A 13349-nucleotide genomic window follows, 5' to 3' on the forward strand; every position below is an offset into this window, starting at 1 on the left:
GGGGACCTTCTGGCCCCGCCACCCACTGCTGTAATTCGGATGGATGCTAAAGAGCTCCAGTCGGTGATGGGCAAACATGAAATGTAATTATAACATCCACTTTTTGCAAGATTTGGTGTTTTTTTTTCTACAGATCAATAACCTAGAAATGACAACAAATACTTGGCAATGTTAAAAATACACATTTATTACTCCACAAATGCAATGGCTTCTCGCAGTATTTGCAAAAACACAAACTTGTCATAACTTAAATATTCTGTGACATGGTAGAATTTTCATGCAATAAAATTACAGAAATGTATTAACATAAAATACAAAGATATACTTTACATATATTTCCACTGGAATAGTTTTAAAAAATACCCTACCAAGGCATCAGGATTTCAGCACTGTCCAATGTCAATGGTCATATTATTGGCCTTTTTGCTATTATTTTATTACTCTTACTCTCTTTTTGGCAAGGCGTACAGTAATAAAGAATTGGCAACAGAAGAAACATCAGGACCTGATCTGGCATTTGTTTTCTACGCAAAATTCCCAGTGAAATCTGTGGAATTCAATGGAAACACTTAAAAATATGCAACTTTGCACAACTTCATAATACAACAGAGAAAACAATCTTATGGCAAGGAATTTAAGGAGAATAATTTATAGGTGATGTAGACTTTTCACAGCGAATAATGACACGCCCTGTATAAATCTGTCATACAAAAAATACATGTATTTAAATATTTATCTACAGAAAATTATTGTATTCTGGTTGCAGTGGAGATGTAAACGAGAGCTGTCGGCTCTGCGCCAGGGGGTTTGGTACCAGGAGTATTTCACGACTTCACTGCGAGTTTTGCTCACCCCCGGGGCTGCGCTGGGCTCCAACGCCACGGAGGGACTCACGGGAGAGGAGCGGTTCGCAGCATTTCAGCGCCACGTGTTTTTCCCAGGAGCCAGCCCTTCCGCAGGGAACAACCCTTCGCACCAGAATGGGGACGGGACACAAAAGGGCCCCAGCGAGCAGCGGCGCAGCGCGGACTGAGCGTCCCCGTGTACTGAAACCCATCACGGGCATTTTGACAGCGAAGCAAACACGTACCCATTTCTTATCATTTTTTCATTTTCTAGTTGCTCTTTTCTTGTCATTCCTTCTCCAGGGACTAGGCATAAGCATCACTAAAACCTGGTCCCCAGCGGGCGCTGGTGAAGTCACAGCCAGGCGCTGCTACAGACTGACAGCGAGTACTCCAGCTGGACTCGCGGGGTCTCTGCCACTCAGCGCAACCAGCCCCGAGGTCTGTCCTGTCGCTTCTCTCAGTGATTAGGGTTTAGCAACAGATTGAGGCAGGAAGCAGAGATTCCCCGGCGCATCCCTGGGAACACGGGGCTGGGTTTCAGTGGTGCTTCCCGGGCAGCCAGAGTCTGCCCCGAGTTACTTCGCCTGGGAAGGAGCAGCTACCTGGCGCCTCCCCAGAGGCGTCCCCGGTCTCTGCCGAGTGCTGCTGAGTGTATTTTGCACAATTTACCCAGGAAGAACAGAAATGACCCACACAGGCAGGGTTTGGGGTAAGAAACAAACATTTCAGAATTGAGCCAGCTCCTCCCTACACACGCCAACCTCGACCTCAAGGGCCGTTTGTCACTTGTCCTAAGGAAAGCGATGAAAACGTCTGATGAGACACGTCCTACCAAAGTGCCAACGTCTCTCCTGGCCTGACAGCTTCTGGGTGAATAGGATCTCTCTGCATCTCATATATGGGATGTTTTGGTCCAAAAATAAGTTACGCTCCTTGACCTTCTGACAGTCCAAACTTTTGCCATTATTTACAGAAAGACGATAAACAGTGAGATGGAGTTTACTGAAAAAAACCTATCCGTACCGGTGGAGTAACTCATCCATAATTTTTAATTCCTGAATAAATACCTGGTTTTGACCCTTCTTCTGCTTCTCTTGCCCCACCTGAGTCCTGGCAGGCCAGGCGGTGGGTCTCTTGCCCCTCGTGGCAGCAGGGCTATCAGAGTGCTCTGATCAGAAGCCAATTAGGTGATCAGGGTAATGAGGTTACCGGGTACCAGTGATCAGTCTGGGAGTTTGGTGGGGCGGGGGCAGGGGATGAGAGCAGGTGCCCTCCCGCAGCCGGGGAAAGGCGCAGGGGGAAGCGTTTAGTTCAGACCTCGCTCCCTGCGCGGCTGCAGCTCCCCTTCAGCCCGTCATTAACGCAGCCCCTAACGAGGCGTGGGCCCTGCCCGTGCCCAGCCAGCGTCCGTGGCCCGGGGGACGCAGCCGAGGGCCGGGTGCTCACCGTCACCCAGAGCCGCCGCGGCCGGGGCGCATACCCCGCTCTGCCCTGCAGTAACTGAGCAACTGGGCTCGGAGCCTCGGCCACCCGCTGCCCCGCACCAGTTGTGCCCGCACACCTGAACGCTTCTTTTGGAGACTTCCACGAAAATTTGGTTCTGCACAATTTTAGCCACGTACTAATTTCCACATAAAACTGTGGAAAATAAATGCATCATCGTCATTTTTCGTATAAAATTGTTTCGTACCAGTTACACCTTTCTGTTTTATTCACCAAAACCAAAAACTGCAAAACTTGTCCTGAAAGAGTCTGCATCTGTTAAAAACGTTTTCTATCCATTTTTGCATTAGGAATATCCAGGAAGGATGCAAACCCTGCACTCTCCTGAAGTCTGGCAGCAAACAGATGCTGAGAGTTTGAAGGTGAAGGCAGTTCTAAGGAAACCCCGTGCACCACAATAGCCGTACGCTGCAGCAGAACCCATGGCTCATTTTTAGCAATAGTAACCAAAAGCCACTCTACAGCAGGTTAAGCAACTAATATAATGAAGGCTTCTGAAACAAGAAGAAAGGCAATATCCACAGCTGGGAACAGTTAAAGAGATCTTCCGTCTCAGTAAGGAGTTAAAACAGGTATTGGTAAATTATATACAGTACTTCTACTTTACACTGAAAATAAAGTAAATCGAAGGGTGAAATGAGCTATTCCCCTCTCTCCTAACCGAGCAGCACTGCAAGGCCACCCACGTGGCCTCCAATAACACCTGAACCTGTGACAGGCTGCGTCCCCCGAACCCCGACAAACAGCACCGAGCCCTCCGGTCCGTTCCCACAGCTCCTCGCCACGTGCAGCAGCTGGGTGAAGAAAGCAAATATTTTAAATACATTCTGCATTTCAATTACATGTTTAATCGCTACCCAGCCCCAGAAGAATCCATGGGGTGCACAAAACACGTATATTTGCCCGAGTTGGGAAAGGAATTGTGACAGGTGACGAGAGGACAAGGACGCGCCTGGGATGTCCTTGTGCTGCAGGACCCAACAGCTGGAGGCTCCCAGGAGCTGGTGCCGCCTGCCACAGCCCGGGGGGGCCCGGGGCTGCCCCCATGTCCACGAGGATTGCGTGTCCCTGTGGCAGCCTTTACGAACAGGGAGTGGCAAAGTAAAATTTAAACCTCCTATTTATTCAGCCTCCCTCCCTCTCCACACCCACTCGGTGTCTTCCCTTGTACCCACGGACGTAACTTCTTTCCTTGTCATCTTACTGTATTAAAAACATGTGCAGATCAGCGATCTGACATTAAAAAAGAACAAGTAAAGAAGTTGATCTACCTCCTTCGACAAGTTGCATAGCAAGTATCTTTACCCACGACAGGCAGCCAGCGTGCCGAACTGGCGATCCGTTAAATCCAGGAATGCAGTTCTGTAAGAACTATCTGTTTTGCTACAGCTTGGCAAGACATTGTCGGTGCTCTCCGGTGGCATCGGAGGACAGCCTGTGGTGCTCAGCGCAACCTGAGAACGGGTTTTTGGCGCGGCGGGGGCCAGCGGCCCTCGCCCGGCGGCTGCAGCCTAGCTGCTGCCCGCTGAGGAGCAGACGGAGCTGCACATGTTCAAGTTGGAGGTCTCAGACTCGGCCTCCGTCTCGGCTTCGTCGGTGGTCTCGGCGGGGAACATGGACTCACTCGTCGGCTCTTGGCTCTTCTTTAGCCTGCGCAGAGCAGAGGAACCGGGCGTTACAGTCGTACCCAGATCAAACACCCGCAGGAGTGCTGCGAAGGTGGGCTGCAGCAGCCAGCATGCCCCGGGCCGCCCAGGCACCGCTCCTCATCGGCTGCCTACAGCAGAGCCACGGTAAACGAGAGGAGTCTTCCCAGAGCACGCAGAGCACATAAGATGCCATGACAGGGACCAACGTATCAGCAGAACACACTGAAACACTCTGAAATACTCCGCAATGACCTCCAAGGGTTCAGCTTTCGGGAGCGCCGCCCACCCAGACCTTGGCCAGGAGTGCCCTGTGCCGTGGCCAGGTTCCCGGCCACCCACCGCCTCCCCACGGAGCCGTCTCCTGCTTCCCTTAGGAACCAAACGTTCCCATGTGAGTGTGCTCGAGCACAGGGAAAAGCAGCTGCTTTAACTCCAGCGCTTTCACTGCCCACTCATGACCTGCACAGATTTTAGCACGTTCCTTGCCTTCATTTTCCAAAACTTCATCCTCTAAAAGCAGGATGGACAAGGAGATGCAACGGGGGAACTGAAGCAGTGTCACATACTTATGTTAAATCCCAGAAGTGGCTCTGCAGCATGTTTTATTTTATGGTAGTGATTAATAATCCCTGATCTTGTCTCCCTTTTTGGTGAGAACTGCTCTTCATAGAGAGGCAGCGCCTGAGCTCCTCGGCTGATGTCAGTCACCCAGGGCTAAGCCGGCAGCGAGATGTCAGGCACCGGCACTCTGATTCCTAAGGGAAGTCAGGAAAAAGAGTATTTTTTCCTTAAAAAACAACACCCCGCACACTCACTTCTCTCTGTTAAAGATGACAAAGTCTTGCTGGATAGCTTCAAGGCATTCTTGGAGATAGTCATTTTCCTGTTGAGGAAAAACAATACAGGCATAAGCAGCCCCACTTGCATGGCATTGCTACCTCCAGCACGGCCGCGCTTCCAGCTGTACGCACGGTGCCTCCCGGCCACCAGGAACTTCAGCCAAAACAGATGATGGAAGCAGCACCACTGATTGCCTTCATGGCTTTCACCGGTAGCTTGTTTGATCTGCAGTGAGCAGAGTTCTCCATAAAATACAGACAGCACACACGGTTTTCCAGATAAACACAACACGTTTATCTGTGTATTCTGGTCTGGGGAGTCCTGTCTGCCCACAGGAAGGAAAGGCAGCACCGGGGAGAGACCAGCACAAAGCCTGTGGCTGTGAGTCCTTGCAAGAACACAAAGTGGCACCTTGTCCCACAGTTGGCTGTGCACAGTCCCCAGGGGCTGGGCCAGTACACTGCTCGCACGCCTGCGGGGATGTCGAGGGAGGTGATTCTCCCCCTCTACTCCACTGAGACCCCACCTGGAGTACTGCATCCAGTGCTGGAGCCCCTACTACAAGAGAGATATGGACGTGCTGGAACGTCTCCAGAGAAGGGCCACGAGGATGATCCGAGGGCTGGAGCACCTCTCCTATGAGGACAGACTGAGAGAGTTGGGGTTGTTCCGTCTGGAGAAAAGAAGGCTCCGAGGAGACCTTACAGTGGCCTACCAGTATCTTAAGGGGGCCTCCAAGAAAGCTGGGAGGGACTTTTTAGGATGTCGGGTCATGGTAGGACTAGAGGGAATGGATTAAAACTAGAGATGGGTCGATTCAGACTGGACGTTAGGAAGAAGTCCTTCACCATGAAGAGCCACGGGCCATGGGTGGGGGCAGGCAAAGTGCCCTGCACTCTCTTGGCAGCAAAACCTCTGAGAAGTGTTTGCAAATTTGCTTATTCTGGTTTTTTCCTCCCTCACTTCCCGATTTATTCTTCAGCATTTACAGTAAGTGTCATTGATCGCAGCATTAACTCCCGCTGAAGAGGGAAGGGATCCATTGCAGTTAATTGGCGGAGACAATGAGACAGGCAAAGTCCTGCCCGGCGCCCCCTCCTGCCCTCAGACAGCGGATGGTCCTGGCCTCGCCGGGGGGAGCAATGTTTGCTCCCTGAGTCTGGGATTCAGGCAGCTCAGAGGCACTGCGCGGGGGAAGCAGGGACGGTGGGTGACGCGTGTTTGCTCTCTCTGGCCTCCCCGGCACAGCACCTTACCCGCAGACACCCCTTACAGACCCCCGGGTGCTGCAGGACCGAGTACCGGCTCTGCTGCCTCAGGAGCTGATTTACTCCTGGGACGTGTCCGCTCTATAAACCCAAGATTTTTGCATTTATCTCCCCCGCGATATAAAAGCACCGTGACTCCCACAGTGAAAAGAAGACACAAATGCATCGCATCTCTAGCTTGGTTTCCTGGCTAATGGGTCCCCCCTGCAGAAAGCACTCGCGGGCACACCTCTCCCACGCTCGCGTCCCGGCCTTCCCGGCAGCACAGCCACAGCTTGCCGGCACAGGAGCCCGGCAGAGCCGCGGGGCTCACCCGGCACGGCTCGCGTGGCCAGGCAAAACGCAGGACAGTGACCCAAAACCGGGACGGACTGGCTGGATGTTTCTGCGTGGCTGTCACCAGCGCGTGGATACACTGCTCCCGAGTAACCCCACCCCAGCGCAGACACGGGGCAGCGCCTCTCAGAAAGGCAAAGATCATAAGGATGTGTATTTTTTTTTTCCAGTTTTTCTCTTGACCGGTGTGCCCTGACCTCTGTTTCTCATTTCATTTTCCAAAGTACAGATTACTGTGAAAGAGTTTTATCAAACTTACGTAAGAGGAACATTTGGTTGTTGAGAAGACTCCATCGGGCAAATGTTTTTATCAAAATAAATCTGCATTGTCACGGTAACTACTGCTATACACCCCCAAATTCAGCAGCTCAGCCTTTTTTCCTGGCTGGCCGTTACCCCAGAAACCACTTACAGACTGCGAGCTGTCTTTGCTGTTATCCCTCGACTTGTTCTTCGCAAGCCTCTTCTTCTTCTTGTGCAGGGGCCTCGACTCCAGAATCATCTCCTCCAGCTCGAAGGTGGGGTCGCAGTGCAGGCGGCCCTTCTGCCGGGACATGGGACACAACACGCGTCAGGCACAGAAGAGACTTCCAGCAAATACGCTCAGAATCTACTTCTCCGTCAGAAAGCCTCTGCTGAAAGCAGTGGTTCCTCTAACGATGAGAAGCGGCCCCTGCTCAGGGCCGGGACACAGGTCGCTCCTACTCACATTGGGGACGAAGCCCGGTGCCACCCGCTTCTCGCTGACATCGCTCCAGACCACGCCGGACAAGTACGCCGAGGCCTGAATGTCGGCCAGGCAGGAAAAGCGATGCTCGGGGTTCACTGTCAGCAGCTGGGGAGAGAAAAGCATTTCCATCGGAGGAGAAAGAAAAGGAGCCCAGCAGCAGCCTGCCTTTAGGACGACTCAGAGGGTTCAGCCATGCAGCGACCCTTCTGTCACGGGAAATACGTAACAGACTACAGAAAAAACACACTAGAAAAATCTTCTGGAGACTGTGAAACCCGACAGCCGAAAATATGGTTCCGTGAACTCTAGGACCAGTGCGGCGTTGCTCCTCCCGTGCCCACCTGTGATGCACGACCCTTCCCCACAGCACCTGGGCCTGCCGCCCCCGCGCACTCCCCCCATGCCAGGGACAGACCTTGCTCCCTTGCACAGACGTTGACTCCCCCAGAGGCTCATCGTTTCGGTTTCAACCTCCACATGTCCTATTTTCACACCACTTCCGTGGCACCAGGGGATACTACGCTGTTTATCACACACACGGATTACCAAACACAGAGAAAAACATGCAAAACCATCACTCGATCCGCTGAGACACCAGTCTGAGGACACACCTGATTTTTCAAAGAATTGAGCAGTGTATGCTCAGCTGGCTTGAGTTACACTTCCAGCGCTGCTGGAGGTACATCTAACGTGGAGGTACATCTAACACAGGGTCTGGGTAGGGCTTCCAGAAAATTCTCTGCCTAGTCTCCCCCTGTGACAATCTCCAGCGAAGCTCAGTTGATGCCCCCTTTGCAGGGCATCCTCAGCGCCCCGTGCATGTCCCCCTTCTCCCAGGTGTGGGATGCTCGTGGCAGGCGAGTTGTGCCACCCTCTCCCTCTCCAGGAGCCGACCCCCTGCATGCCACCGCCACCAGTGCCGGAGCCACACCCCACCTCTGGACCAGCTCTTGCCATTTTTCCAGAGCACCTACAGTTGGAGTCCTGACTTCTGGCTGTGCCAGCTCGGTTTTGGGCATCGGCAAATTGAGCGTGTGTGGGCTCCTGACTGCTGGACACCTACGGCAGCACCTCTACAAAATGCCCATCTAGGGCTGTTTCCTTTAAAAAGCTATAGCATAATGCTAGGCAAGCTAATTATAGGTGGTTACAACCTTTTTGCAGAAAATAAAGGCAGCAGTGAGTATTCTTCCAGCACCGAGGCAGCTGTGCAAGAAGCAGGCAATGGTCACTGTACCTACAGCCCGCCAAGCGCCCGAGCACAGGGATGCTTGTGAAAGGGGCAGGGGAAAGACCGCCTCGACCAGCAGCTGCTGCCAGGGGAACTCTTCAGACACTTTTAACAATATAAAATTATCATCACCTTGAAAATGAAAAGGGGGGAATTCCCAATTCCCAGGTAAGGCTGCTGCAATGGCACTGGCCCAGCGGGAAGGAGAGACGGGGCGTCGAAGCTGGCACAGCTGCAGTGCCGCAGCAGGGAGCGGGAGCTGCCCCTGGCTGGCAGAGACCCTCTGCAGGGGTGGGCAACACGGTGCCCGACATCACCCTGGGCACCAGCACAGCCCCCCAGGCTGGGGCACCCCGAGCACAGAAACCCCGGTGCTTTAGGGGCACACGGGGGCCCTGCCAGGCTGAGGTGGCTGCTGGCATCTTCCTGGTGAGACGTTTAATTCCCGCCCGGTCTCCAGAAGCCCGACTGCAGCCCAGCAGATGGCAATGTGAACCTGCTGAATGCCGCGGTGCGGTCATAACTAACAATGCTGCTTCTCATTAAAACAAAATCTAATTATGTGCACCGTCCACCCAACATTAACTTAGACTGGAGTCACTTATTTGCTGTCAGTACCGTGAACATCTTTTTTATAGCGCACCCATCAGCTACTTTTCTGAATTCTCAAGCAAGCAGAAGCTAATCCTACAGCCTCCACACCAAACCAGCAACTTTTTGTGTGTGGTACAAGAAAAGCAGCAGGTCATCCATAGGTATGGAACCCCCCCCAGACAGTTCTCACAATCAAACACACCAAATCAGACCCTTCGGCCTGGCAGAACTGGTGAGAAGGAGCAGCTAATGCAGCGTAGAATCACAGAATGGTTTGGGTGGGAAGGGACCTTAAAGGCCACCCAGTGGCACCCCCTGCCCTGGGCAGGGACACCTCCCACCAGCCCAGGTTGCTCCAAGCCCCGTCCAACCTGGCCTTGAACCCCTCCAGGGATGGGGCAGCCACAGCTGCTCTGGGCAACCTGGGCCAGGGGCTCACCCCCCTCACAGCAAACAATTTCTGCCTCAGATCTCATCTCAATCTCCCCTCTTTCAGCACACGCTGCTCCGTCACACAGAACTGTCTCGCTGCCTTTTTGGGTTACGCCGATCACAGAGGGGGATGCTGGAAGGGCACAGTCCTTTGTCACACCACAACCAGCCTTCTTCCTTCCCTTGCTATCAAACTAACGCATCTTATTACAGGGATAATAAACAAACAAAACACAAGATTAATCTGTGCTTAAGCCTGAACAAAGTAATAAAAATTAGTCCTATTTTGATTTTACATTATTTATTAATACACTGAACATTTTCCAGCTAGTCCCACACACACTGCAGCTAATGTACAATGTAAACCATGCCAGCAGGACGACTTACCTTTCTTAATAGAGCAACCATTTCTTTTGACCACACAGACGAGTACTGAACGCTGACGGTACTGAAGAGCTGAATTAAAGACTCCACGGGGTTGTTGGAGTGGATGTCGTACGGTCTCTGGGGGAAAAAACGGACAGATGAGAAGAAATTCCTTTTCCTGTCTCCAGTCGTTCAGAAAGCGCGTTCTTCGACCTCGGAGGGGCCGGGAGCCCTACCCAGCCCCGCAGCAGCTCGTAAGCCATGATTCCCAGTGACCACCAATCAACCTCGAAGGAGTAGCCCGTCCCGCCGTTCATGAAGGAATGGAAAATCTCCGGGGCTGAAGAGAAAGGGCAAAATGCAACAGGTTATTTGCTGACTTCAGTTTGTTTCTATTTCAGTAGTGAACCTTAGGGTTACTTTTACGCACTAAGGGCTGAGGGGAGGCTTTGCGAGCCGGGGGGAGCAGGGCGAGCAGCAGCAGCCTGCCCTCGCTGGCAGCTGGGTTTTGGGGCGCAGACGGGGGGAGCCCTCCCAGCCGGGCAAGGGAGGGCAGGAACCGCAGCAGGTCCCAGCCGGGGGGTGGGGAGGGCAGGGCGGGAAGGGGAGGGTGTGCTGACAGCTGTTTGTTCACCCCGGGAGTCTCACTTTTCAAACGATTAGGCTCCGCTGAATGAGTTGGGCACGTGCATTAATGTGCTAAATTAATTCGGTGCCTTTGTCACGGACAGGGACTGTCAGGCAGCATGCGGTGAGCACACCGAAATGTAAAATACAGATGTAAGGAACAGCTATTAGTTCTTACCCATGTATGGCTTTGTTCCAGCTAATGCAGTTGCTCTTTCACCGTCCCTAATTATTGTTGCAATATTAAAATCTGTTAAATGTGCATGACCTTAAATAAAGACACATTTTAAGAAGGAATTAATGGCAGCGCAGAACATTGGCAATGCAGAGTCAGAACACATTCCTTTTCATAAGCTCCTGCCCTCGGACGGTGTGGCACGGGCGCAGGCAGGTCGGGGACAGACGCCACCGAATGGCCACAGACCCTGGTGCTTTCCCAGGACCTCGGGCGGGCCAGCTGATGAAATGCAAGCTGGCTTTGAGTCTTGGTTTTAAACCACACGTGGAGCCAATCAGTAACCTACACCAGCTCCAGCACCTGGTCAAACTGCTCTAGCCAGGAACTACAGCCAGGGAAGAAGACAACAGGGCTATACTAAATGTTGCCTTGGTCACATTGATTAAAACCCTAGAGCCATTTTTGATGAAAGCCACTGAACCACAACCACCCAAAGTCCCGGAGCTGAAACACTCCACTGCCACCATATAGACCACAGCAAATTTGGACATACAGCTGAACGAAACCATAACAACACGTCCCAAACCCTACGCCAGTACTAAGAAATCATTAAGATATTTCAAAAAGTGCTCGAACACCTTGTCTTTGTTTCTACTTTCTCTGTCATCAGGACTGAAAGTTAAAATTCAGAAAAGGCCAGTATTTCCAAGGCAGCCTGGCATACAGAAAACCGCCCACTTGCCCCTCTGGAGGCTACTTGCTGCTCTCTGTCTACAAGGCAGCTATGGAAGCGGTGTGTAAATCCCGAACTGCCTCGTCCTGTGACGCTTCCCTTACATCCCCTTGTTCCCATTTGTGTTTGGGCTTTACACCCTATGCTATTTCCTAATTAACTTCCATGCAAGTGCAGGTTTTGGTTTTTATGAGGCTTTATGATAAAACTTTGGTGGTTTGGAGCCTGAGAGATTGTGTCTTTGTTTTATAGGATCTACTGCTGGAAGAGAGGTTCATTATAGGATCTCCTGTGGTATTGCTCCTGTGTGGGCCACTGAGACAGTGTTAAAGTGGATGCTCCCGTAGATGCTCTCAGCCAGTTCCTGAACTTGCTCCACCTGGCTCAGCCCAGATCCATCCCCCCCGGAAGACATCAAAACTATCCTAAAAGTGTATGTGCAGATCACTTGCTCTAAAACTCAACAAACTCAGTTCTTGTGCTTTGTGCCCTCCACGATGCCAGGTACCGCATCTCTGGCATGGGCGACCTGTGCACTGAGGCACCAGCGAGAGAGGCGGCAGAGCGGGGGCGAAGCGAGGTGGGGGCACAAGGAGAGCAGCCGCCCTTGGTGGGTCTTCCCTGGCATTACAATGCACAGGTACGTCCAGGCAAACGCTGATCAGTTAGGAGGAGCGGTGCCTTTTCCACACTTTTTCCAGATAAGAAGACACACAGTATTCAGGCCTGTAAAGACTCTGTCCCTCAGATGAAGGAGACAGACACAGCAAGGCAGGGAGGTCCTACCTTGCTCATCGAGGAGGATGTTGTCTGGTTTCACATCCCTGGAAAAGAAGCAAGGTTACAGCAAGATAAAATGTCTGTCAGCTCAAGGATGCAACTCTACAACAAAAAACCTGCAACTTTTTTATTTACCAAAAATTAGAAAGGTATAAAACAAAAACACCCCAACGTGAGACAAGTCTCTTTATGATGAACTAGAAATACGCTTTTACTGGGCAACCAGGCAAAAAAGTGGGAGCATCGGACTTGTTTGGGCATTTTTTCCACATAAAATTAACAACACAAGACCGGGCCTATTTCTGTGAAGCCCTCGATCGTTTGGAAACCCGTCCCGGGAGAGGCTCTCAGCCCTGGCAAAGCGTGAGGCTCCCTCTGAGTGACGGGCAGCAGGACCAGTGGCCGGAGGGTGCCCAGGCCCGGCGCTGCCGGAGCGGTTTAACGCCAGCAGGTCCCCAGCACAGGGACACCCATGGCGTGAGGGGCCTCCCCGCAGCACAGACAGCGTCGCCCACCCCAGACCAGCCACGAGCGGCTGCCGACTGCGAGGCAGAGACTGCGTGGTTACCTGTGGATAATATGTTGGCTTCGTAGGTAGTCGAGAGCCAGTGCCATCTCACAGATGTAGAGTTTGACCGTTTCTTCCGTAAACTGAACGTTTTGCTGCAGATGATAGCGCAGGTCGCCACCGAGAAGCAAATCCACCACCATGAACATGTCCTCCTCGTCCTGGAAGGAGTACCTGTGGGACCGGCGCGGCGTGAGCGAGCACGGGAGTCACAGAGCCAAGTCAGGCTCTTTCCCGCTCCTAATTACACAGCTCCTGCGAAAACTGCCAACACCCCCACTACCAGCAGATGCCCCCTTCACTATTTACACCTTTCTAATTAAGCAAGCGCAACTCAAAAAGCCGTCTTGCTGTTTAACCCGTTGGTACCCTAAGCGACACATCCTCTGAAGAGGTACGTATCGTCATTACCCCCCCTCGCCCCACCACTGCCACCTCCCGCAGAGCGCAGGCAGAGCTCGGGGCTTTCACGCTCCAGAGAAACTCCCCATTTTCAATTGTGAACAATCTCATAAACCTATACCTAAAATATCTCTGCCGATCCTGAAAAAGAATTGGAAAACACAAGTGCTAATTTAACCATAAAAAACAGAAAAAGAGATTTATATTTACTGTAGAGTAAAACGCCTCTCTAAATCTGCAGTGGATCACGCAGGAGACTGATAG

General features: G+C 52.1%; 1 protein-coding gene across 3 annotated transcripts in view; it reads right to left on the bottom strand.

Annotated features, from left to right (window-relative positions):
- Positions 1 to 213: 213 nt before the first annotated feature.
- Positions 214 to 13349, bottom strand: part of STK32C (serine/threonine kinase 32C) — a 95185-nt gene continuing 82049 nt past the window's right edge. For all 3 annotated transcript variants that reach the window (XM_054207482.1, XM_054207484.1, XM_054207483.1), the window contains 9 exons: positions 12684 to 12857; positions 12122 to 12159; positions 10603 to 10692; positions 10034 to 10137; positions 9819 to 9935; positions 7154 to 7279; positions 6857 to 6988; positions 4816 to 4883; positions 214 to 4001 (listed from right to left, as the gene is read on the bottom strand). In XM_054207482.1, the coding sequence (XP_054063457.1) occupies positions 3863 to 4001; positions 4816 to 4883; positions 6857 to 6988; positions 7154 to 7279; positions 9819 to 9935; positions 10034 to 10137; positions 10603 to 10692; positions 12122 to 12159; positions 12684 to 12857 (988 nt within the window). In that variant the 3' untranslated portion in view covers positions 214 to 3862. The remainder of the gene's footprint in view (positions 4002 to 4815; positions 4884 to 6856; positions 6989 to 7153; positions 7280 to 9818; positions 9936 to 10033; positions 10138 to 10602; positions 10693 to 12121; positions 12160 to 12683; positions 12858 to 13349) is intronic.

Source organism: Rissa tridactyla, chromosome 6, assembly GCF_028500815.1.
Source record: "Rissa tridactyla isolate bRisTri1 chromosome 6, bRisTri1.patW.cur.20221130, whole genome shotgun sequence".
In the NCBI taxonomy this organism is placed as follows: Eukaryota; Metazoa; Chordata; class Aves; order Charadriiformes; family Laridae; genus Rissa; species Rissa tridactyla.